We start from the raw sequence: 25,515 nt of genomic DNA, 5'->3' as shown, positions 1-25,515 counted from the left end.
CTTGCTACTATGACCCACAGCGATCAGCTGTAATTTGTGGGGGAACCTGACAGTAAGTGTTCAATTTCCCTACAGCACCACCACAGGAGTAATTAAGTATTGCAGTGTGCTCATTGAAATCTATAAGCTAACCATGTAGTGTGTGTACCTGGCGGGTCCTCCGCGAGAGGCGCACTTTTTATAGTCACTTTCCTCTAAGGTTAATTGATGGAGGTCCAGAATAAATTCCACTCGTCAAGCCCTAATAGGATATTTGAAAAAGGGTTTTCTAAACCAGACAACCCGTTTAAGGTGACCCAGAACATGGCAATATTTCAGCCTTTGTATCGAATACATATGGACGCATCCAGGGTTTCTTTATACATGACCAGACTCCCATTCCTGGCATATTTTAAATGTACAGTCCAAACCTTCCCAGAATTTAATAAGTTATCGGCGCAAGTTATATTGAAGTGAATAGTTAATGACGATAATACGCAATTTCTAATATTCTCAGACTTAGACGGGAGAATATATAGATGTTTGATTGACATGCGAGACGGTTCTCGCACCCGAGGAACAGATTTCATCTACCATTCATCTTTAGCTCGTGCTTTCAGAAAATGGTTAGAGAGGTATTTTTAGCGATATATTGGAAAGAGCTAAACTTCTAATCTGAGAATACGCAATACACAAATCCATTTTTTTCTGTGGTTCTGCATTAAAGGGGCTGTCCAGGATTAGAAAAACATGGCTGCTTCCCTCCAGAAAACAGCACCACACCTGTCCATGGGTGGTGTCTGGTATTGCAGGTTAACTCCATTCAAGTGGATGGGGCTGAGCTGCAATACCACACACAACCTGTTGACGGGTGTGGCGCGGTTTCTGGAAGCCATGTTTTTCTAGTCCTGAACAATCCCAAGGGCTGGACATTTTCTACTGATTATGTTCTAGTGTTGTTTCCTATGTAAACCCCATTACCAAGTAGTAGCCACATCTACTTAAGGACAGCTAAAGTGCTTCAGTAAACAGTGCTACTAGAGTGACCCCATAAATTATTCAGTGTGCCCCCAAAAAGTGTCAGAAAGCCACTTAATAAACAATAGTACCAGTAGGATGCCACAGATAAACAATACTGCCAGCAGAGTGCCTCCCTTCATGCAGCAATAGAATTTTGATTAGCTTCAGCCACCACTAGGGGGAGCTTACATACATACATACATACATACATACATACATACATACATACATACATACATACATACATACATACATATCAGAGACATTTATCATAGGCCATGCAAAAGTTAGCTATAAGTCAAATCAAAGCATCAGGACTTGTTCATGCGACACTGTTAATGGCGTATTCATGTATAGTCGTATAATCGCACTGTTTGAGAGTTTCTACCATTACTATTCGCAGGAGAGTCTTTCACTTCCATCCACAGCTATATTTACTAAATAGATCAGCCAGACACGTATTACACATTAAGGCCTCATGCACATGACTGTAAGGCTTTTTACTGTCCGCAAATACAGAGCCAACGACTACAGATACACCCCCGTAGCCCTCCGCAATTGCTGAAGCGCCCATAGACTTCTATGGGCGAGTCCGTGCTGCAATTCCGCACAAGAATAAGACACGTTCCATATATTGCGGATAATTTTAGCACCCGGACACACATCCGTAAACATACGGACACGTGTCTGTGGCCAATAGAAATAAATGGGTCCACAATTTCATCCGTAACTACGGTTGAAAACTACGGTCGTGTGCTTGGGGTCCGGCTCAATCCGGGTCTGTTGAGTAATGAGATAAAACTCTTTCGATCTTTAGGGGTTGTTTACTACCGGACAACTACTGACCTATCCAATGGATAGGTGATCAGGATATGATTGGTGCGGGGTTTCGACACCCGGACCCCGCACAGATCAGCTGCCTCTGGGCACCAGACATCCATGCCAGAAGCAGATGGCTCCGGTTATGGAATAGCGACCGAGCTGCAGTACTGCAGCACGACCACTATGCATTGTACGGAGCCATCTGCTTCCGGGGGCAGCCGGAGCAGCTGATCGGTGCAGGGTCCGGAAGTCGGACCCCCACCAATCTTATACTGATGACCTATCCGGTGTATAGGTCATCAGTTGTCCGGTAGTGGACAACCCCTTTAAGTGTATATTCACGTGCGCTTCCTACAGTAGCACCGTCTATAAATACCGCCCTCGCTACAAGCCGTATTCACGCTGTAGTGCTCGTCCCCAGGGTACAATAAACATTGTTGTAAAATGCATCATTAGGTTTCCAGTAATTAACCCAAACCGCAACCCAAATGCCATTCTGAGAATTTTTTTCAACCGGATTCCTGGTCTCTCTGATATGTGTGAACCGCATATAATTGAGCATTTGTAAGTCGCTGGCTATATATAGCCGCCGGGGTTGTAGTGATGGGAGACAGTGACTTTTGTCATGGTCTGGAGCTTTCCGCAGTCAGACGGGAACACAGTGCCACTTGTGTAAGACACAATACCACAGTAAACTCCATGGTTACCGCTGGGAGACGAGACGGAAAGCGTCATGCATTTCAAATTGTACTTAGAATGAGGAGCTTGTTATATGCAGCTGCATGGAACAGGTGAGGGGTATTTATCGTCTCTCTATTCGGCCCACATAGATCCTCATCTTTATGTATGCTTCACACAATGCCGTGAGTGGATTTCGAGCTGCCGGCTGCGGACTGTAGTGCTCCTGCGGGAGGCAAAAACATTGACTTCTCAACAGTCCTCATCTGTATGTATGACGGTGACCCTCCGTGTGTACGGTCCAGAAATTATTGGAACCTGAAGAGAAAGGGAAATCTGTAAAATAAAAAAGTAATCTGCTTTTGTTTGCGGTTTTTGTCTCCAATTTGTTTAAGGCTGCATGCACACTTCCGCTGTACGGCCGCTAATGACGGTTCCGTGAAACACGGGCTGCACACGGATGGCTTCCATGTGCAGTTTGTTGTTTCACGGACCAAATCAATGAAAAGGCCGAGACTGTACCGTCAAAAACAGACAGGAGTAGGGTGCTATCCGTTAAAACAGTGGATAGCACCCTGATGAAAAAAAAACTGAATTGGACATGAGGTCTAACCCTTTCCGGCCTGTTCACACTAGCAAACAAAGAAAAAGCGATGGTGTAGATAACATAGAGACCGACCATGTAACTGCTTATAGGGCCCTCGGGGAGAGTCCTGTTTAATCCCAACCACTTTGCTGCTGGCTGGTAAGAATCTTTGCAGGACTGTCCTTTTTAGGACTAGTTCAAAAGGCGGATTTTGCGTGCCGGGTCCCGCTGCGGAACTGTTCATGCTGACTGCAGGAAGACTTCTCCCTCCCATTGACATCAATGGGAGGTTTGGGCGTAATCCGCCTGAAGATCGAGCAGGATTCTTCTTTTTCCCGCTAGCTGAAATAATCCCAAAAGAGGCCATACTTACAAATGGACACAGCCAGGTCAGAAACGCTGATGAAAGGGTGAGCAGGTGCTTTAAATAATAATAGCCACTCCCACTAGTCTTGAGGGGAGTGGTGTGTGGTGCATGGGATGTGTAGTAAGAAATAATAAATTAATAGTGTGTGTGCAAGTGTAATACTATAAGTGAAATATAGGGGGCAGTAATGAGTGAAGTGCCTCAATAGAAATAAATGGATAATGGGGTGCAAGTGAGTGAAACATGGAGGGATAGTGTGTACGTCATGAGGCACAACGTGTATAGCCAGGTAGAAGCCTATTTGTGACGCCTTGATAATTCATAGAGCGGGCTACCCTGCTTGCTATGCCAAACAACAACACACACCATGCTCTCCCATTTCTTCAAATCTCATTCGCTTTGCTGCTGCTGTATTATGATGCGGATTTTACGCACCGAAATCCGTTGTGGAAAATCTGCAGTATTTACGCTATGTGTGAACTCGCCCTTATTCCAAGACTAAACACCGGTTGGATCTGTCAAAGGCTTTAGGCAGGGTTTCCAAATGAGTTTTTTTTTTTTTTCCGTTTTGTTGCTTTTTTAGGTGCTTTTTAATTGTATTTTAGAAACTGCATGTGTTTTCACCATGATTTTGCACCCGGCAGCTATTACAGGTGAGGCGCATGGTTTCAATGAAAACACAATAAAAATGCCCAGCCTTACATATTAGGTTGTCAACAGATCACGCTGGAAATCACTGGATCTGCTGCTGAAACGAATGTGCCGGTGCAGCTGTCTCTTTATGATCTCTATATATTCAGCCGTCGGGGATTTGTCGTTCGTCGTTACTCCTCTTTATCCAATTCTTCATTACACAAAAAGCAATTAATTTTTCATGAGCTGCTTTGGATTTTCATTTTAAATCCTTCTAATTCTATTGACTGTTCAACATTTACGTCACTTGTTCTGCAGTCGTTTGACTTGATGTAAGACCCGTAGTGCTCATGTCAATGTGATGCCATTAAAGCTTAGTAAATATGTAGGCTAAAGGGACACTATAGCCAGACTGAACATATCAAGTTATTTTCTTTTCAATGGTTGAATACAAGCCATTGTTCCCTGTTTTCACCCATTTCAGGTATAAGGTACAAAAAGAAGTAGCTGAAAATTACGGAGCTGTTTTCAAGGGAAAACCGCCTCTGATTTCAAGGCGTTTTTTGAAGCTGAAAATGAAGCTTTTTTTTTTTTATTTATTTTTTCGTTTTAAGCTTCCTTTGAGGCGTTTTACATAGTGTCAATGGAAAATCGTCTCGAAAAGCAACCCCCCCCCCCCTCCAAATTAGTAGGTTTGGCCATTTCAAGCACATCCAATTGCTAAACGGAGGCAGCCATGTAATATCCATAGACAGAACGGGTGGTACTGGAGGATCTAGGGACTTTCAATGTGGTACTGTCATAGAATGCCACCTTTCCTATTTGTAAAACCTCTGCCCTGCCAGACCTGCTAAAGTGGGGTAAAAGATCTAAGAGGGCCTAAAGCAGGAGGCTACGCAAACTCGCAGAACCGGACTGCCCAGTGCGGACGCTTCCAGCTCATAGAAATATTCAGTTCTAGGCTGCAATACTCGCTGCTAAGATCCAAATTGCTTCAATAAGTACAAAGACTGTTCGGCCTAATGCACACGATCGTGGTGATTTTGCGGCCCGCAAAACCATGGATCCGCTGTCTGTCCATTTTTTCAGCAAAAACCCTTTAGTAGTGCATTCATGTGTCATCCGTATTAACGGATCCTCAAAAAAAAGGAAGGCTGGCATTGATGTCACCAGATTGAACCAACCCCTCCTGCGTAGGTCACATGATTTGCAAATTTTGGAGAGTAAAATAACACGTGTTGAGTTTTTTACGGTGCCGACTCGCGCCCCACACGGATCTGTGATCACGTGATGTGTGCATCGGGACATATAAGTGATTGGGTCCGTGTGCTATCTGGTAAATTGCGGTGAGCACACGGACAAAAAAGTTGGTAAATTGCGGTGAGCACACGGACAAAACATTTCATGTTTGCCTTTTTTTTTAGTAATTTTGGATGTATTTTATTCTGAAAAATTTACAGTAAAATATTAGTCATTTTTACAAAACAGAATCGAAAATTGCAGCAAAAACAGCACATGAATGGAGCATGGACTGTGTAGCCGTGGAAATACATTCTTTAGGGGGATCTAACCCTGAAGAACAAGCTACTACATACAGTGGCTGTCCCTATGGAAGGCCTGGCGTCTGCCACTAACACTATTGTTTTTGATTGGCTGCCATGTAAAACTTCTGCCGGGGAAATAAGGATCCTTACTGCTTCTTCCAGCAATAACAGCGGATGGCAGGAGGGTCCAAGTAGCTGGACTCATTTGTCCAAAGCCCTGTAATCCTACAGATAAACGTGGGATTGGTGGATGAGAATTCTTGCTGTCTTATCAGGACAATCTCTTCTTAAAAGACCGCCCTCACCTGACGATCAGCTGATGAATCCTGCGGGTGGCCACACATTTCCCCTCCGATGCCCCTGCTGGCATGGGTTATTACTTGGCTTCCATTCAAACAAAGGGGCAACCGTGTAATATCTGGGTGAGCTGAGCCTTCAAGAGTAGGAGACACTTTCCAGTCTGATGCAAATTTTAGTAGAGAAATAATTAAAGATTGGGGCTATTTTTCATGGTTAAAGTGAATATTCACCCTTGAACATCATTTTTTTTTTTTAAATAGGTTACAAATTCTGTCCTAATCAATTTCTTAATATATCTTTCTAGCAGCAAGAACTTTTTTTTTTGGATACAGAGCTTCTGCATAGACCTAGATATAAAATAGAACATTCTGACCACCTGTAGTCACCACTAGAGGGAGCTAAGAAGCGGACTGCTAATACATTGAACTTAATACTAGTATATTGTAAGCTCCCTATAGTGGTGACTGAAGGGCTAAAATCTCTGAGGGTTCACACTGGGCGGAAATGCTGTGTAAACAGTAAACAGCGTATCCGCCCTAGTCGCCGCAGGGAATTCGATCCGAAAAACCGCACCAAATTGTGGTGCAGTTTTTCGGCCGGAATGTCCACTAAGGAAAATGGCACGTAAAAAAAAAGAAAGAAAAAAAGTATTTGTTGCAGGATTTACCTTCCCTTCGAATTCAATGGGGAAATCCTGCGACAAAAAAACCAGTGGTTTACGTATTGACATTCTGCGGATTAAAAAAAACTGCACCGCAAGTTAATTTCTGAGTGTTTTTCCACTCCTCATTTGCGCAGCGTGTGGAGGAGATTTGTTCAAATCTCCTCCACTCTGCTGCTACTGTATTATGCTGCGGATTTTCCGCAACGAAATCCGTTGCGGAAAATCCACAGCCTTTACGCTACGTGTGAATCAGGCCTGACTATGCAGGGGATCTAGAGCTCTGTATAGAAGAGGGGACTGGTAGCTGTTCGGGCATACTGCTGCAGACAAATGAAGGGGCACAGGTTGAATGTGCCCCCCCCACCCCTGTTGAATGTGCCCCTCTCCCGATATATATTACAATATATGTTCTCTTGTAATCATCACCGTTTAGCTGTAGCCCTGAAATAAGAGACCGCGGCGCTCAACGAGGAGTTGTGGTTATTTTGCTTTTATCTTTTCTATTAACTATAAATGTCTTTCATGATGTCGTTGCTTTCGTTGCGATTTCTTCACCATTACATATATCACGTATATTAACACTTCGTATCGCAGTGGAACTTCATAGCAGAGATTCTGGTTTCCACTGCTTAATTGGTGTTCCCATCTCGGGGGCTTTCACTGGTCAGGCTACATATTCGCATGCCCTGGAGATATTTATTACGCTCCGCGATCCGCTGTTATGAGTTTCGGGGGCCCCCTAAGGATTGAAGAAACTGATGCAGCAGCATTTATTGTGCTGCAGATAACGGCATGTAATTAAGAAGGAAATCATCTGGCCATTTAACCCTTTGATTGCCAAGACCATTTTCACACTTTTGACATGCACAAATAAAAGCTGAAGAAGAAGAATAATAAGACCAAAACACGTTCTAACCCTATTCCTGAAAAGTAGATTTCTTTTGTGTCGCCATAACTTTATTTTTCCGTCGATTTGAGATTGCAGGCTTATTTTTTATTTTTTCCTGGCGAGCTGTAGGTTTTTATGGATACAATTTTCGGCACATACGACTTTTTGATGACTTTTTATTCTAGTTTTTTGTCGGAGACGAGGTGCCCAAAAAACGGCAAGTCTGGCATTGACATTTTTCTGCTGCATTCATTGTGCTTGTTAATGTGGCACATGGACGCTCATTCCCGATCATTGCCCGGTGTAAACATACCAACGATCAGCCGATTCATCAACTGATCTGCTCGTTTATGTAGCATTAAATATTATCGTTTTTGGCAGCTCATCTCCGTGTGAAAATATATAGGGACAAACTATCATAGTAACGATCGCTCGTCCCCAAACATAGCCAAGGATTGCTCTTTAAGGGAGCAATTGAGCACCGATCAACGAGTTTTCTCGTTGATCGGTGTTTGTTTTCACGGCCCATATTGGTCAGTGTCATAGGACCATTACAGACTGTGATCTTTCTTCCTGATCTCATTTTCAGCTTTCCCCTCCCTCCCTTAGGCTTAGTTCACATCTACATCGGGGTTCAGTTCATGGGTTCCGTCAGACCTTTCCGGCAGTGGAACTCATGAACGGAAACCATAGCTTTCCGTTTGAATTACCATTGATTTTAATGGTAATGCTTCTGTTGCCAATGGTTTCCGTTGGTCTCCGTTCTATAAGGTTTCCATTTTTTCGGCGGAATCAATAGCGTAGTGTGCTACGCTATTGATTCCGCAAAAAAACCTGAAACCTTACGGAATGGAGACAAACGGAAACCATTAGTAACGGAAGCATTACCATTAAAATCAATGGTAATTCAAACGGAAAGCTATGGTTTCCGTTCATGAGTTCCACTGCCGGAAAGGTCTGACGGAACCCATGAACTGAACCCCGATGTAGATGTGAACAAAGTCTTAGTTACACAAAACCAGAAGTAGAAATGTTGCCACGCTTCAAATATTGCACCTGCAGCTTTGATCTTCGTATAATTTGAAAGATAAGATTCTGCGCTCTAAACTCCGCTCTAAACACTTATATTATTTTGTTTAAAGTGAGGAAGCATTACAAACTTCCTTGACAGGGTTCTGCGTGGTTCATGAATAGAATTCTAGAACCTAATATGACGAAAACAATCATTGACATTTGCACGTCAAGACAGTAGGAGAAAGGTATTAAGGAGAAGTAGCTGTATTCAGATATATGTGCCCTTCAGTGTCTTTGTAAAGCTGAGTAATGCCCTTGTACGGGCGGCATGAATATACTTTTAATTAAAGGAATGGATGAGATTGGTGGATAGGATATTGCATCTATAGGTCTTTGTTTTTTATTCTCTCTGGCTTTTTTATCGTGGGTTTTATTTTCTTACTCCAATGGGGGCCCTTTAAATAAACATCTAAAGTAGAACTGCGGGAGCTCCGCCCCTCAGACTTCTTAGACACAGAGCACTTCCTGCTTCTTAGGAGTCAGGACTGAAAAATGGATCACATTCTATTGAATGGCAGAGGGGGCTTAAATAGTGAGCGACTTGTACGTCAAGCATTTTCCCATGTAACCTGGTGATTGTAGGAATCCTTATTAATGTATATCTTTGTTTAATTTTTAGGTTCCACTGGTAAGACATAAGGATGAATATATTAATGACAAAGGATTGGGGAAGAAGGACTGGAATGACTATGAGTACATTAGACGAGACCACGATCGTACAGGTAATCTAGACAATCCTCCCTCATCTGTCACATTTGATAATTGCATATTCTTTGTGGTCGGTCATCATTATGTAATAGTCATAGGTTTATAGGAAGAGTTTATTGGTTGTTCAACAGAAAATGTAGGAAATTTCGAAAATTATCAGTGGAATCCTAGATGAAAATTATGAGTATTGAAACTCCTGTATTTTCTATAGTTGAGAAAAAAATAATAGTCCAATATAGCTTATCCCGTAGATGCGGGTGTATAGGAATTCTGTATTTGGCAATTTAAGTCCTGAGCTATAATTCTTTCTAAGACTTTAAAAGAGTTTCTCTCCCGACGTACACGCTAATTGTGTCCATAGGGATACATTAGCCCTACAGAGGCCAATAGAGTGTCTTTTTGGCCTCCGTCGGTCCAGTATACGTCCGTATCCCGCTATTCTACTCCATACAATGCAATCCCCTAAAAAAATGTGTATAGCATGCAATATAATTTTTTTAATATTAGAAAATATAGGTGACGAATGCCACATTTGTAACCGTTGCACACGACTGATCGCCACTGGGGCCGTTTTTCACGTCATCCGAGTGACACCCCTTCGTTTTCACGGACTCACGGATTCACTTTAGCGGGTGAATTTCCTATCCGTGGAAAGTTAGGACATGTCCTATCTTTCCATGGATCACTGACGGGACCTGGCCGGTCGCGTGCATGAGACATTAGGCATCCATCACAGTCTCCGTTTAACGTATACGTCAGGAGCTTTTCCTGGCTTATACGTTAAACGAAGGCCATACATGTGATGTGAATGTGGCCTTGGTTAGAAAGTTCCCTCAACAGACACGGGCACGTTTTATAATCCCCTGTTTGGGTAAGGCTATGTTCACATCTGCGTTGTTACGTTCCATTGTTCTGCTCTGTCAGAGGAGGAGAACTATGGAATGCTGGAAACAACGGTTCCGTTGCATGACGGACAAGACCAGCAGCCGACAACTCATTGACTTTAATGGGTTCCGTCGGCTTCGGGTGTAAATTTAAGACGTTTTTAAGGCTATCACTGGAGGAACACTTAAATCCTATATCACGATCAGACCACCCGCTCACCACTATCCATACTGTGTGTTTTAGGTAATTTTCTTGTGATGACCTTGTGGAGCCACGTGTCTGCATTGTCCTTGGCTCCAGCGTATACAACGTGTCCAAATGTGTTATACAGCTTACACCGAAGTACCGCGATATGTATTTGTCTTATGTTTATTTATTGCATTGCTTATAACAAATGTAAAATCTCCTTAGGAAATGGTGAGCAGGGGAAACCTTTCCCGATGACAGATGCCGATCGCGTGGAACAAGCATACCGTGAGAATGGATTCAATATATATGTCAGTGATAAAATCTCACTTAACAGATCTCTTCCAGATATCCGGCACACAAAGTAAGTAAATCATCCATTTTAGCTAAAACGTTATCGTTTGCAAAATACTTTTTCCTGAATTGTACAGTCTTTGGTGAACCAGTAGATCATGCTAACATAAGGATATAAATAGCTGTATGGAGATATTTTATATATTGTGTGTGTCTGTTTCAATAGATTAGTCAGTGACCCTTTATAAGCTGAATGTGTTCATATAATTTTAGTTAATTTGCCATTTAAGAAGTTATTAAAGGAGTATTCCCATCTCAGACATTTACGGCATATCCACAGAATCTGCCATAAATATCTGTTGTGGGTCCCAGATCTGGCACTGGCGCCTACACCGATTCCTCTATTTTCTTCTATGAGTGTTACGCAAACAGCCGGCTGTTTTCTGTAACTTCCTCAAAATAGAACGGAGAGGGTCACGCGCAGGCTTGGCCAGCTCTTCACTTACACCTGACCCCTGTTCCTGACATAAGTGCTGGTCCCAGAGCTGGGACCCACATTTATCAGACATTTATGGCATATCCTATGGATATACCATAAATGTTGTAGATGGGAATGAACCTTTAAATATTTCTTAATATTTCTTTGTCTTCGTTCCCCTTCAACATACTAGACGTCTGTTGCTGTAGGAGAGAAGACTTCCTCTATCTGCTACGTCACCCATAAACTTCTGACAGTACCATATATTCCATGGCTCCACAGATGACACACAGACACAGCATGGGGGTGGGGCGTGCTCAGGAGGTGGGACATGTCTGTGTGGAAATCCCTCGAGCTGCAGCGGCAGTGCAACTTCGGAAATGTTATGTATTCACGTGACTGCTTTGCCCATTGCTTTTGACTGAATCAAAACACCCCAAAAATTACTAGGTAACGTTAGTCATGTTAGGGCCAATTACTGTAATTTTTAGGTAAGTGGCCAACCCCTTCACATCCCAAGAGCCTCTGTCAGGTTAGTTAAATTTTTGTAGGATGAGTTCTTTATCTTTTCGGTGCTGGAGATACACTAGATTAAGAAGTGATCATGGGGCAGACATTGTTCAGGACTTCCCGTCAGATGTCGATAGAACACTGCAGTCCTCTGCATTTCGATAGATCCCTTAAAACCATGAGGAGATTGATTCCCTACGGTTAAGAAGTTCTGGTTTTAAAACTTCTGGGAACGTACAAAGCTATCTGTATTTGCAATATAATAGATTAAGAAATTGGTAACACAGTTCTCACCATTATCTCACTTTGTCGCTCTATGTACCAATTTGTACGGTTTCTGATTTCCTCTATCGTATTCCCTATTATTTGTGGAGCAGTGAAGAAGAAATTCGATCTTAATTCTCAGGACGTGCAGCTAGCGTACTCGATTTATGCATTCAGCTGAGCTAATAAGAGCCATGTCCTTAAGGATCAGCTCCTTGTGATGGTAGAAGACACCAGTCTGCAGTCTTCTCTGCACAGTTCACTCAGAGAGATTGCCAAGCTTCACAGTGATACAAATTATATATGTACAGATGGCCTATATTCACTGTGGAAATCTACAAACCTGCACGTACAAAAAATATCCCTGTGTGAGATGTATGTCTAAGAGAGAGAGAGATGGAAAGATGAGAGCGAGAGCTGGAAAAGGAGAGAGGCAAGATCTGGAAAAGGAGAGCGAGTGAGAGGGCTGGAAAAGGAGACTGAGCGAGAGGGCTGGAAAAGGAGAGCGAGCGAGAGGGCTGGAAAAGGAGTGCGAGTGAGAGGGCTGGAAAAGGAGAGCGAGTGAGAGGGCTGGAAAAGGAGAGCGAGCGAGAGGGCTGGAAAAGGAGAGCGAGCGAGAGGGCTGGAAAAGGAGTGCGAGCGAGAGGGCTGGAAAAGGAGAGCGAGCGAGAGGGCTGGAAAAGGAGAGCGAGCGAGAGGGCTGGAAAAGGAGAGCGAGCGAGAGGGCTGGAAAAGGAGAGCGAGCGAGAGGGCTGGAAAAGGAGAGCGAGCGAGAGGGCTGGAAAAGGAGAGCGAGCGAGAGGGCTGGAAAAGGAGAGCGAGCGAGAGGGCTGGAAAAGGAGTGCGAGCGAGAGGGCTGGAAAAGGAGAGCGAGCGAGAGGGCTGGAAAAGGAGAGCGAGCGAGAGGGCTGGAAAAGGAGAGCGAGCGAGAGGGCTGGAAAAGGAGAGCGAGCGAGAGGGCTGGAAAAGGAGAGCGAGCGAGAGGGCTGGAAAAGGAGAGCGAGCGAGAGGGCTGGTAAAAGAGCGAGCGAGCGAGAGGGCTGGTAAAAGAGCGAGCGAGAGAGATGGATATTTTATGTAAGTGTGTGTGTGTGTGTGTGTGTGTGTGTGTGTGTGTATAGGTGTGTGTTTGTGTGCATATATATATATATATATATATATATATGTGTGTGTGTGTGTCTGGGTATATCTATCTTATTAATGCCATTTCTTGCATAAGCTTCACTTCCATAGATAACATGTTTGTCCCTATTGGGCCACCCAATGTGTCGGTAGGAATAAATTAAATATAGGCATAACCTGGGCATAAGAAAACGGTTAGATGTGGAAATGCAAGTTTCAGTGCGTTACTAATGCACCCGGAGACATACCCGCACATTTTCCTGCCCAACTCTAGAAGAGACATTGGAAGTTATAATTTAAAGAATATTTCCATTTGTTCAGTCTGACCCATTCACCTTTCTTTTCTGCATCATTGAATTTCAAAGATGGTAAACATTTTACAAAACGGCATCAAGGCATATATATCCTGCAGGGCTGCAGAAAATTCCCAGCCGCTTCCCTTTAAGACCCATCAGCAGAAAGTCTGTTCTTATGACAGCCTGCAATTTGCTGAGGGGTCTACAGGGCAACGACTGGGAGCTGGAAATTGACATTCCCTAATGCATATTAGCATTACTTGAGCCTTCCTACGCCTGTCAAGCTTGGGGTCTAGAAGGGAATAAATGGTAAACGTAAAATTATGGTTGCGCAATTTTAAGCAATGTGTCTAATGTGCGTGCCAAAACATGATTGCAAAGTAGAATAAATATATTCCTAGCAGCACTAAATTCTATGGGGTTAGATATTCTCCTCGTATTCATGTAGCACTAGCTGACCAGCTCTGCCAGCCTATTCAGTCCTATATTACCAGAGGGTATTTAAAGGGCTCGTCCCGTTTTTCAAATACCCTATTCTGAATTTCTGAGTTAATAGATGGGGTTCCCTGTTCAGGACTGTCATTCATTAGTCAAAGCAGGGAGCGGCTAAAAAGAGTATCTCTTGCTCCGGATGATCCAGTACAGTGAGAAATGTGTAATACTTACTTTCCCCTGTGGTGGTGCTGCATAATAAACAAACACTTTACTGCCAGGTCCTCCTAGAGATTATAACTGATCACTGGGCTCTCCAGCAGAGGGACACCATGCTTATTATCATGAAACTTTTCTGACAAAGAAAGGATTGTCCAACCCCCCTTTAAAGAAAAAATGTTGTTTTTTTAAAGTTTTTTTTAACATTGGCGCCTATGGGTGCCACTGTATGGCATACGTCACAGGCATCCGTCTAACGAATAAGTCATGGACTTTCTAATAGCCTTTTATGACACATCCGTTAAACGCGTATTATTATAGTCTCTGGGTGACCGATCCATTAAACAGATGAAAAAAGGGAAGGGTTGGATCCAGCGAGGTTGTAGATAAAATGGAAACTCGTTCCAAGTTTAATAGTATAAAGTTAAAACAGGATCTAGTAGAGAGATAATGTCCTGGGGTGTCAGGAGAAATATCGTAGGTATAGCAAGTTATGAATAAAACCGACTACAAACAAACAATCCTTGGAACTTCTGTCAGACGAAAATACCTACAAAAAATTAGAAAATAACCCCATAGAGAGAATCCAAATCACAATGAAACAATTATTAAATGAAGGTTTGAGAGGTGGATTCATCAACCAAAAACAATTAGAATATATTTATATCGAACAACCAATCACACCCATTATACATGCCCTTCCTAAAATACATAAACAAATGAACCCTCCACCTATGCGACCCATAGTTTCAGGTATTGGCTCCCTCCTAGAAAGACTATCCGAATGGCTTGATGCATTATTACAACCTCTAGCCCAACAAACACCGGCTTTTCTCAGAGACACAAGAGATGTTTTATGTTCCTTCCAACACAAAATCTGGAAGAAAGATTATGTTTGGCTCACATTATATACCTGCATCCCCCACCAAGTTGCCTATGCCGCTCTAGAACATCATCTAGCCACTCATAGTACCTATACTAAAGATTTTCAAATTTACATCTTGGAGATATTAATGTTTCTAATGACTCTCAACCATTTTCAATTCGATGGAAAATTCTATCTACAGCTCAAGGGTGTTTCCATGGGAGCCAAATTCTCCCCCTCCATAGCTAATCTGGTCATGGCGTGGTGGGAGGAATTTTTCATTTTTTCCACTGACAATCCTTTTGGAAACCATATAGAATGGTATTTGAAGATACATAGATGATCTCCTATTCATCTGGAACGGAGATATTCCAACCATCTCCAAATTTGCAGAATTCTTAAACCACAATCCTTACAATCTCAAGTTCACTCACAGCTATGATAAAACCAACATTGTGTTTCTAGATTTGGAACTGAAAGGGTCAGAAGGATATATAATAGAATCTAAAACTCGCTGTAAACCAACTTCTGCAAATACTATATTACACGCAAATAGTAATCATGCTAAAAAGACCATCATGGCTATTCCCCGTAGGAGAACTGTATCGAGCCAAAAGAAATTGTAGCTCCAACAAACAATATAATGTGGAACAAAAACAAATACATTCCAGGCTACACAATAGAGGATACCCCAATTGGTCACTCAATAGAGCCAACATCATTACAGCTAAAATACCTAGAGCCAACCTACTTAGACAATCTAACCAAACAAAAAAATCAGACCTTAACATACCCACTCTAGTCCTACAACAGAGCAATCAATTTCCAGAAATCAAGCAAATCCTAAACAAATACTTACCGATCCTGATGGAAGATGATAGTCTGTGTTCCATCCTCCAAGGAGGGTGTAGAATAGTAGCTCGAAAAGCCCCTTCACTTGGCAGTATCCTCTCTCCTTCTCTTTTTACATCCAACGAAACCAAAACAACCTGGTTGAAAAATAAAGGTTTTTTCAAATGTGGACAACATCCATGTCAAATATGCTCTTATGCTCATCCCACAAAAATCTTTTCAAACTCAGACCACTCAGACACGTTTACAGTACAAAATTACATCAACTGTAATTCAACATCGGTCATCTATATTATTGAATGCATAATAAAATACGAATGCAAGTTAAAATACGTTGGATGCACTAGCCGAAAATTTAAGACCAGAATGTTGGAACATCTGAGCTACATTCGGAATCCCAACATTAGTAATACTTCCAACGCAGCAAAACACTTCATTATCACAACCGAGCAATTAAAACTTTCAAATGTTATGCTATAGAGAAAGTCCATCTTCCAAAAAGAGGTGGAGATCTTCAACATAAAATCTTTCAACGGGAAGCCTATTGGATTTATAGATTGAAAACCAGATTCCCCAATGGCCTGAATCTAAAAAAAATGACCTGATGTTCTATTACTAATTATCCATATTTTATCAAGTTCCTATTTTTCAATTGCTGACCAAATTACACTCACAATACACTAAATAAAACCACATATGGTCACCAAATATTCCTAATTTTCCTATTATAATTATACAAGTACATATTCTCTCATCCTCTCCTCTACTCATTTCTTCCCTCACACACAATACCCACTACAATATCAAATAGATTACATCAGCAATTACATTCATTTAGAAGACACTGCACATATGCAGCCAAGCTATAAATATTGAATCAATTGTCAGTCATCAATGACCTAAGGCCTCATTCACACAGCAGGGTTTCCCGGCCGGGTGCCGGCCGTTCATAAATCGGCCGGCACCCGGCTGCATTAGGAATAATAGACCCCTAATGGGGCTATTCACACGACCGATTTTTTGACGGCCGGAAAAAACGGCCGTCAAAAAATAGGAGATGCTCTATCTTCGCCGGGGTACCCGGCCGCCCGGCTCCCATAGAAGTCTATGGGGCCGGGTAATACACGGCCATCACCGGGATGTGTCCCGAGTGATGGCCGGGTTTTCCGGAGCCTGCGCTCTATCTCCTCCTCCTCACAGCGCAGAGTGCATGTGAGGAGGAGGAGTTGATGCCATTCTGACGAATGGCATCGCTGTACACGGTGTGGCAGGGCCGGGGTGTACAGCAGGTGGAAGGGAGCGCTGCGCTGGCTCCCTTCCCCTGCTTGAAAAGCACCCTGGCCCGGCGACACCTTCGATGGCGCCGCTAGCAGCTGCTGCTGCGGCTGCTACTACTGCAGCGACGCCACTATAGCACAGCAGGGAGGTATCTCCCCGCTCTGCTATGTGCTAGCCGCACTTTAGCTCCTTAAAGGAGCGGAATCCCCGTGTTTTCGGGGATTCCACTCCTGGACCGCGCGCTTGATGTCTGTCCATATCTGGGCAGTGACATTAGGGGAAACTCCTGAAGCGGAATCCCCGAACACATGGGGATTCCCCTTCAGGAGTTGCCGCTGATGTCACTATCCGGATCTGCCCGGCCCAGCACGGATGCAAAACTGAATGCAAACCGGCCGGGCAAAATGGCCGATTTTACCGGCCGACACTCGGGCTCGGGAACGACCCGGTCGTGTGAGTCCCGCCTTATTCATTCAATCAAACATCATCAACTAGTTCCATTTTTCATATTTTAAATAACTATACATGCATGTTATATGTTTCTTACATGTACCAGTTTTTTAGCCTTCACATTTGTCCTCCACTCCACTTTCCTACACTTTGTTTAGTTTCCAAACAAAAATTAAAAAATTCCTTTCTTATTTTTTACTTCATAGTTGTCTAGAATAATTCAACATTGACTGTCCAATATGTAACAACATCAAAAATTAACATCACAAGATATGTTTCCTTTTCCTTACTAACAATGGAACAATTAATTCCTGAACGGCGAACTATAAAATATATACAAGTTTGACTTTGTTACAATATTAAACCCATCGTCTCACTATATATGGAAACAAGGCTTTCCCACTAATAATTCAACTATTTCTTACCCATGTGCAGGATGTGGCATCGGTCCATTCGCTGATAGCCAGCCGCTGCTGTGCATCCGGTTTGCGTTCCGCACTTGTTACACACCCTGGAACGCAAACAGAATATCAACCCTAAACCGGAAGTAATTACATCCCAACTACGGTCATCAGCGAAATTTAAATAAACTATAGTTTTTCTGTTTTCACCGTCCAAAAACAAACTCAAATATATCTAGTTACTTCTACAAAGTTTTAACATACTGTTATACACAAGGTTTTTACGGAAACCATATATTCTATCAGTTTGCCCAGTTTTACAATGAAAACTTCCACCGCAACACCATTGCCGCATGCACTCTGGAAATTTTAATTACCATTGGAACGTAATTAACATACACACCGGTGCAGCCGGATATATATACCGGCAACTCAGGCCAGACAGTCAATATTAGCCATGATTAAGGACGCAAGAAGCGTCTGAAACGCGTAGGCTTGCTATACCTACGATATTTCTCCTGACACCCCAGGACATTATCTCTCTACTAGATCCTGTTTTAACTTTATACCATTAAACTTGGAACGAGTTTCCATTTTATCTACAACCTCGCTGGATCCAACCCTTCCCTTTTTTCTGCTGTTCACTCATCGTGTGCCGACACGAGGATCCGTGCGGGTTCATCTGAGCAAGTCCTCAGTCAAGGTGAGCTGGAGGTTTCCTTTCTACTATTTTTTCCATTAAACAGATGCCTAGTATCGGCATCCATCCCCCAGAGACTATAATGGTGTCCGTATAATGGATGCGTCATGAACTCTCATGACCCCAGTTCACGCCGTATCTGTTAAACTCCTACTATTAAAATCTATGATGACGGATGCCACTGTCCGGCATCCTTCACAGCCTACATATAACATAGGGAGTGTTTCGCTGACGTAGAAGTTAAACCTAGGCAAAAAAAACATGTAATGTGAACAGGGCCTAAGATGTGCTAAACATTGTCTAGATGTGATAACTTGACTCTGATGTCTAATATCCCAGTGATTTGTAGTTTTGGGTGAGCCGGTCCACAACTTTGGCTTCCTGCGGTGCCCAAGGATCCGTAAAATCCATAACTCATATAACGTTGCCCTCTTCCAGCAAGAGACCAACGAGCTGCTCAGAATCACAATAATGGAATTGCTCATAGCAGGCTTAACATTTTCATCATAAAGACCTTCTAGCGAACCATGCTGACCTGAAGTCCACACATAATTTCATTTTCAATGTAATCCATTTTGCTGAACGCACGTTCGTGTCATAAGAGTTGCAAGAAGTTTTGGAAAGTATCTGTCTTGTCACCGGCTGCAGTTTCTTCCATGTACAATGTTGAAGAACGACCAAGTCTCCATAAATACCTTCTGAAATCACAGGAGAAACTAGAGGAACTGAATGGTTTGCACACATACTTTATTGTAACCCGGGTGAGCTAGGACCCCCACTGAATGCTAGAACACAGGGGGCATCAGACCTCCAAGCTAATGTTAAATATGAATGAATGGGACTACAATGCCCATTCTCTATGACCTGGCAGAAGTTTGCTAAAACAGTTCATAGCCTAGGAGGTCTGGTATTTTGTGTTCTCCTTATGAACAAAGGATCAGGGATATTGAAATGCAACATGCCGACCCTCCTTCCTCCATGATATCTGCTGTCGGGGGGAGAGTCTGGACACGGACATACATTTTTGATGGTTGGTTGAAATCGATGGGTTCGGCCAACATACATCTAATGTGTATGGTCAGTTTTATATTTTGGTAGTAACCCCTCTTTTAAGATCACACCATTTTGAGATGCTCTTGTGGTCAGGAGCCTCACCCAGTGTAGCTGAGGACTGAAGGATCACACATTTTATAATATGGATGCGCAAATTGTACAGGGATCTCCCAACTTAGCTGTTGGCGGAAAGATGGACCGGTAATGTTGCATTCCGACAAAATTCAGCCGAAAATTATATTAACACCTTAACAAGGGCAGCATATTATAGTGTCACATCTGCTTCAAATCGGTTCCCCACCTAAATGTACTTTTAGAAAAATCTGATTAATAATGCATCCTGAGATGGTGTGTACCGTGTGGCTGATTTTTCCTCCGCTTCTGTCTTGCTTTGAACTCTACAGCTGAATAATTTCAGATATCGTCTGGTTGCTAGGGATAACTGCAGGTTTTTGAATGCAGCTGGTCCTTAGCAACCAGTCTATCTCTGAGAGAAGGTCTTACGCTCAGGGCCAAATTTATAATGAAATAAGGACAGTGATGGTATAAGGAGGCTTACTAGTTCATTCAAATGGGGTGTCTGCTGTAGACAATCTATCCATTCTCCCTGTTGCATCCTATATGGATGTTATAGGGGCGTCTCCAGTTTCTATTAACCCCTTTAGTCCCACTTTGCTTTTATACTACACTGCAATACTTCTGCATTGCAGTTTATTATGCCTGTCCATGTATTATGCCTTTTGTAAGACCACAGGCAACCCGAGATCACATCGCGGCTCTGCCGATGGGGTGACAGAGGGAGCCCCCTCCCTCCCAAACCACTTAGATGCAGCGGTCGTTATTGACTGCGGCATATAAGGGGTTAAATTGTCGGGATCTAGCTGGCATTGTACACCTGTGCCGGGCTTATGTCACAGCGCCGCCTTTTCACAGAGCCGTGGCATAAGTGCTCTTAATGACCGCCGTGAATAGGCATATGAGCAGTCATTAAGGGGTTAACAAAAGCTTTGCTGAAGGGTGAGTGAGAACTTTCTAACCGCAGCAATAACGGCTTATTTCCTTTTTGTCAAGGGATCTGTCACGTGTTATGGGCTTGTCCAAACTGGGCAACCCCATTAAATTATTCATTGCTTGTCTGTTACCTAAATCAAAGTTTTGCAAAATACATTAAGGCCTCACGCACACGACCGTGCTTTTGCAACCGTAATTTATCCGTATTTTTGCGGATATATTGCAGACCCATTCTTTTCTATGGCCCCATTCTCACAACCGTGGTTTACACGGATCGGTGCATGGGCCTCAAATTCAGACCGCAAAAATCAAGACATGTCATCTTACGGTCTGGATTTGCGGATTCACCAATACTCGTGAATTGTGGATCTGTGAGTCCTGATGACACAAGGGTTTATTTTCAGTCCAATGGACCGCAACGGACCTGTGGTTTGGCGGACTGCAAAGTCGATGCGGTCGTTGTGCTTGAGGCCTAAGGTGGAGAGGCATTTTAAATAACTTTTCACTTATAGGATTAAAAAAATATCTGAGATCATGTTCTGCTAGTGCTCATCCACTTAGAAGAATATCATGTGTATTATTTAATAAGTGGATTGCAGTGATAGACTTAGGACTTATTCACACGAACGAGTGGAAACTCAGACGTGAAAAACTTCCGTTTTTCATGTCTGAGTTGCACCCGTGCGAGACACGTTATCTCGGATCCTTCAAAGACTTGAGTGGAGGGATCCGTGGAAACGAATAAAAATAGGACATGTTCTATTTTTCAACGAATTTTCACGCGGTCCTTTAAAACAACGGCCATGTCAACTGCCCCATTGAAATACATATGTCCGTGTGATGCCCGTTGTTTTAACGGCCGTCACACGGATGTATACAACGTCCGTGTGAATAAGGCCTTAGGTTGTAAGGCTGGCAGATTGCTTTATCTCAATGGCATCTTCCCGCTTAGACCTTTGTTGGATCCTTACCCCCTGTTTATATCATCACATGTAGCTATACAAATAGCCAATTGTAAGTCCTATCTGTACTTTCGCACCTCTCAGCTGGTGTTTTCCCAGACGCTGTCCTTATCTGACATGAGCTCAGGGCATGTTCTGCATGTGAAGTTGACAGCTGTCCCTTTTATGTCCTTTCCCATTTTTTTTCTAGCTGCAAGAACAAGCTCTATACGACAAAGCTGCCAAACACCAGCGTGATCATCCCTTTCCACAACGAGGGCTGGTCCTCCCTCCTGCGTACCGTGCACAGCGTACTGAACCGCTCTCCCCCGGAGCTCATCGCTGAGATTGTGCTTGTGGATGACTTCAGTGACAAAGGTGCGTGCGTTTCCACAATGGTGCCAGATGTCACGCTTTTGATGGCGGAATGGATTTTAAGGCAGTCAAAGGGATGTATAAGTATAGATGTCATTGTAGAAGCGCTTCAAATAGAACATCCGGTCTTTGCTCTGCAGACTTCATAGAGTTTAATACAGAGAAAAGGAACATTAAATGCACATTAAAGCCGTTCGATCACTTTAATGTATTGTATATATTCGCCAGAAACTCTCTTATTTTGGGTGGTTTTTGCTTTTTGCTACTTTTAGTCAAGAAGTGACCAAAATAAAAGTTTACTTTCATTGATCTGGTGTATTCGAAGGCTCCGCTATGAATTCAAACTTAAAGAGGCTCTGTCACCAGATTTTGCAACCCCTATCTGCTATTGCAGCAGATAGGCGCTGCAATGTAGATTACAGTAACGTTTTTATTTTTAACCCCTTCCCTCTTTGGCCGCTTTTGACCTTCCTGGCCGAGCCTCATTTTTCAAATCTGACATGTTTCACTTTATATGGTAATAACTCCGGAATGCTTTTACCTATCCAAGTGATTCTGAGACTGTTTTCTCGTGACACATTGGACTTTATGTTACTGGCAAAATTTGCCCGATACATTCAGTATTTAATTGTGAAAAACACCAAAATTCAGCGAAAAATTGCAAAAATTTGCATTTTTCTCAATTTAAATGTATCTGCTTGTAAGACAGGCAGTTATACCACACAAAAATGTTGCTAACTAACATCCCCCATATGTCTACTTTAGATTGGCATCATTTTTTGAACATCATTTTATTTTTCAAGGACGTTACAAGGTTTAGAACTTTAGCAGCAATTTCTCACATTTTCAAGAAAATTTCAAAATGCTATTTTTACAGGGGCCAGTTCAGTTGTGAAGTGGGTTTGAGGTCCTTAGATATTAGAAACCCCCAATAAGTCACCCCATTTTAAAAAATGCACCCCTCAAAGTATTCAAAACAGCATTTAGAAAGTTTCTTAACCCTTTAGACATTGCGCAGGAATTAACGCAAAGTAGAGGTGAAATTTACAAAGTTCATTATTTTTTTCCAGAAATTCATTTTGAATCCATTTTTTTTGTACCACAGAATGTTTTACCCAAGAAATGCAACTCAATATTTATTGCCCAGGTTCTGCAGTTTTAGGAAATATCCCACATGTGGCTCTAGTGTGCTACTGGACTGAAGCACCGGCCTCAGAAGCAAAGGAGCACCTGGTGGATTTTGGGCCTCCTTTTTATTAGAATATATTTTAGGCACCATGTCAGCTTTGAACAGGTCTTGTGGAACTAAAACAGTGGAAACCCCCCAAAAGTGACCCCATTTGGGAAACTACACCCCTCGAGGAATTTATATAGGGGTGTAGCAAGCATTTTGACCAGCCAGTTTTTTTGCAAAAATGTTTGGAACTAGGCCATGAAAATGAAAATCTAAATTTTTTCAAATAAAATGTAGGTTTAGCTAATTTTTTTTCATTTACAAAAGAACTAAAGTAGAAAAAGCACCACAACATTTGTAGAGCAATTTCTCCCGAGTAAAACAATACCCCACATGTCGTAATAAACGGTTATTTGGACACACAGCAGGGCTTAGAATGGAAAGAGCGCCATTTGGCTCTTGGAGCTCAAATTTAGCAGGAATGGTTTGCGGAGGCCATGTCACATTTGCAAAGCCCCTGAGGTGACAAAACAGTGGAAACCCCCAACTAGTGACCCCATTTTGGAAACTATACCCCTCGAGGAATTTATCTAGGGGTATAGTGAGCATTTTGAGCGGCCAGTTTTTTTGCAAAAATGTTTGGAACTAGGCCATGAAAATGAAAATCTACATTTTTTCAAATAAAATGTAGGTTTAGCTAATTTTTTTTCATTTCCACAAGGACTAAAGGAGAAAAAGCACCATAAAATTTGTAAAGAAATTTCTCCCGAGTAAAACAATACCCCACATGTGGTAATAAACAGTTGTTTGGACACATGGCAGGGCTTAGAAGGGAAAGAGCGCCATTTGGCTCTTGGAGCTCAAATTTAGCAGGAATGGTTTGCGGAGGCCATGTCACATTTGCAAAGCCCCTAAGGTGACAAAACAGTGGAAACCCCCAACAAGTGATCCCATTTTGGAAACTATACCCCTTGAGGAAATTATCTAGGGGTATAGTGAGCATTTTGACCCCACGGGTTTTTTGCAGAAATTTTTGGAAGTAGGCTGTGAAAATGAAAATCTACATTTTTTCAAATAAAATGTAGGTTTAGTTTTTTTTTTTCATTTCCACAAGGACTGAAGGAGAAAAAGCACCGTAACATTAGTAAAGCAACTTCTCCCGAGTAAAACAATACCCCACATGTGGTCATAAACGGCTGTTTGGACACACGGTAGGGCTCAGAATGGAACTAGCACCATTTGGATTTTGGATAGTGTCTGGGCGCCATGTCACATTTGCTGAGCCCCTGTAGTACTAGTACAGTGGAAACACCCCAAAATTGACTCCATTTGGGAAACTGCACCCCCTGAGGAATCATCTAGGGGTATAGTGAAAATTTTGATCCCAAAGGTTTTTTGCTGAATTAAGCCATGAAAATGAAAAATAATTTTTTTTTCCAACAAGATGTCGTTTTAGATCAACATTTTTCATTTTTACAAGGAATAGAGAAGAAAAAGCACCCCAACATTTGTAAAGTAATTTCTCCCGAGTACGGTAACACCCCATATGTGGTTATAATCAGCTGTTTACGTATATGGGAGCATTCAGAAGAAAAGGAGCGGTATTTATCTTTTGGAGCGTAGATTTTGCTGGAATGGTTTGCGGACGCCATGTTGCATTTGCAAAACCCCTGATGTACCAAACAAAAGTGACCCCGTTTTAGAAACTACACCCCTAAAGGCATTTATCAAGGGATGTAGTGAGAATTTAGACTCCACAGGTGTTTTTCAGAAATGAATACGCAGTGGATGGTGCAAAGTGAAAATTGCAATTTTTCCACTGATCTGCCCATTCACCGCACAAGATGTTGTGCCCCTAGAGAATCTTACCCCATAAATTGTTAAGCGGGTTCTCCCGGGTATGGTAATGCCTTACTTGTGGCCATAAATTGCTGTTTGGGCACACTGTAGGGCTAAGAAGGGAAAGACCACCATTTTGAGCATGGATTTTGCTTGGTAGTTTTGTTTGAGTTTTGCTGGTATTCAGTTTATAATGTGGTGGCATATGTAATCTGTGCGGAGTATATCAGGGTATATGTAATCTGTGCGGAGTATATCAGGGTATATGTAATCTGTGCGGGTACATCAGGGCATATGTAAGCTGTGCGGAGTACATCAGGGTATATGTAATCTGTGCGGAGTATATCAGGGGTATATGTAAACTGTGCGGAGTATATCAGGGTATATGTAATCTGTGCGGAGTACATCAGGGTATATGTAATCTGTGCGGAGTCCATCAGGGTATATGTAATCTGTGCGGAGTATATCAGGGTATATGTAATCTGTGCGGGTACATCAGGGCATATGTAAGCTGTGCGGAGTACATCAGGGTATATGTAATCTGTGCGGAGTACATCAGGGTATATGTAAGCTGTGCGGAGTATATCAGGGGTATATGTAAGCTGTGCGGAGTATATCAGGGTATA

At 42.5% G+C, this 25,515-nt stretch overlaps 1 protein-coding gene across 2 annotated transcripts in view; it reads left to right on the top strand.

Moving 5' to 3' along the window:
* Nucleotides 1-25,515, top strand: part of GALNT10 (polypeptide N-acetylgalactosaminyltransferase 10) — a 136,834-nt gene that overhangs the window by 74,780 nt on the left and 36,539 nt on the right. For both annotated transcript variants that reach the window (XM_075856112.1, XM_075856111.1), the window contains exons 2-4: nt 9,176-9,278; nt 10,561-10,699; nt 21,713-21,879. In XM_075856112.1, coding sequence (XP_075712227.1) covers nt 10,590-10,699; nt 21,713-21,879 — 277 coding nt within the window. In that variant the 5' untranslated portion in view covers nt 9,176-9,278; nt 10,561-10,589. The remainder of the gene's footprint in view (nt 1-9,175; nt 9,279-10,560; nt 10,700-21,712; nt 21,880-25,515) is intronic.

The sequence above is a fragment of the Rhinoderma darwinii genome, chromosome 3, assembly GCF_050947455.1.
Source record: "Rhinoderma darwinii isolate aRhiDar2 chromosome 3, aRhiDar2.hap1, whole genome shotgun sequence".
In the NCBI taxonomy this organism is placed as follows: Eukaryota; Metazoa; Chordata; class Amphibia; order Anura; family Rhinodermatidae; genus Rhinoderma; species Rhinoderma darwinii.
This window is presented reverse-complemented; position numbering and strand designations above follow the sequence as displayed.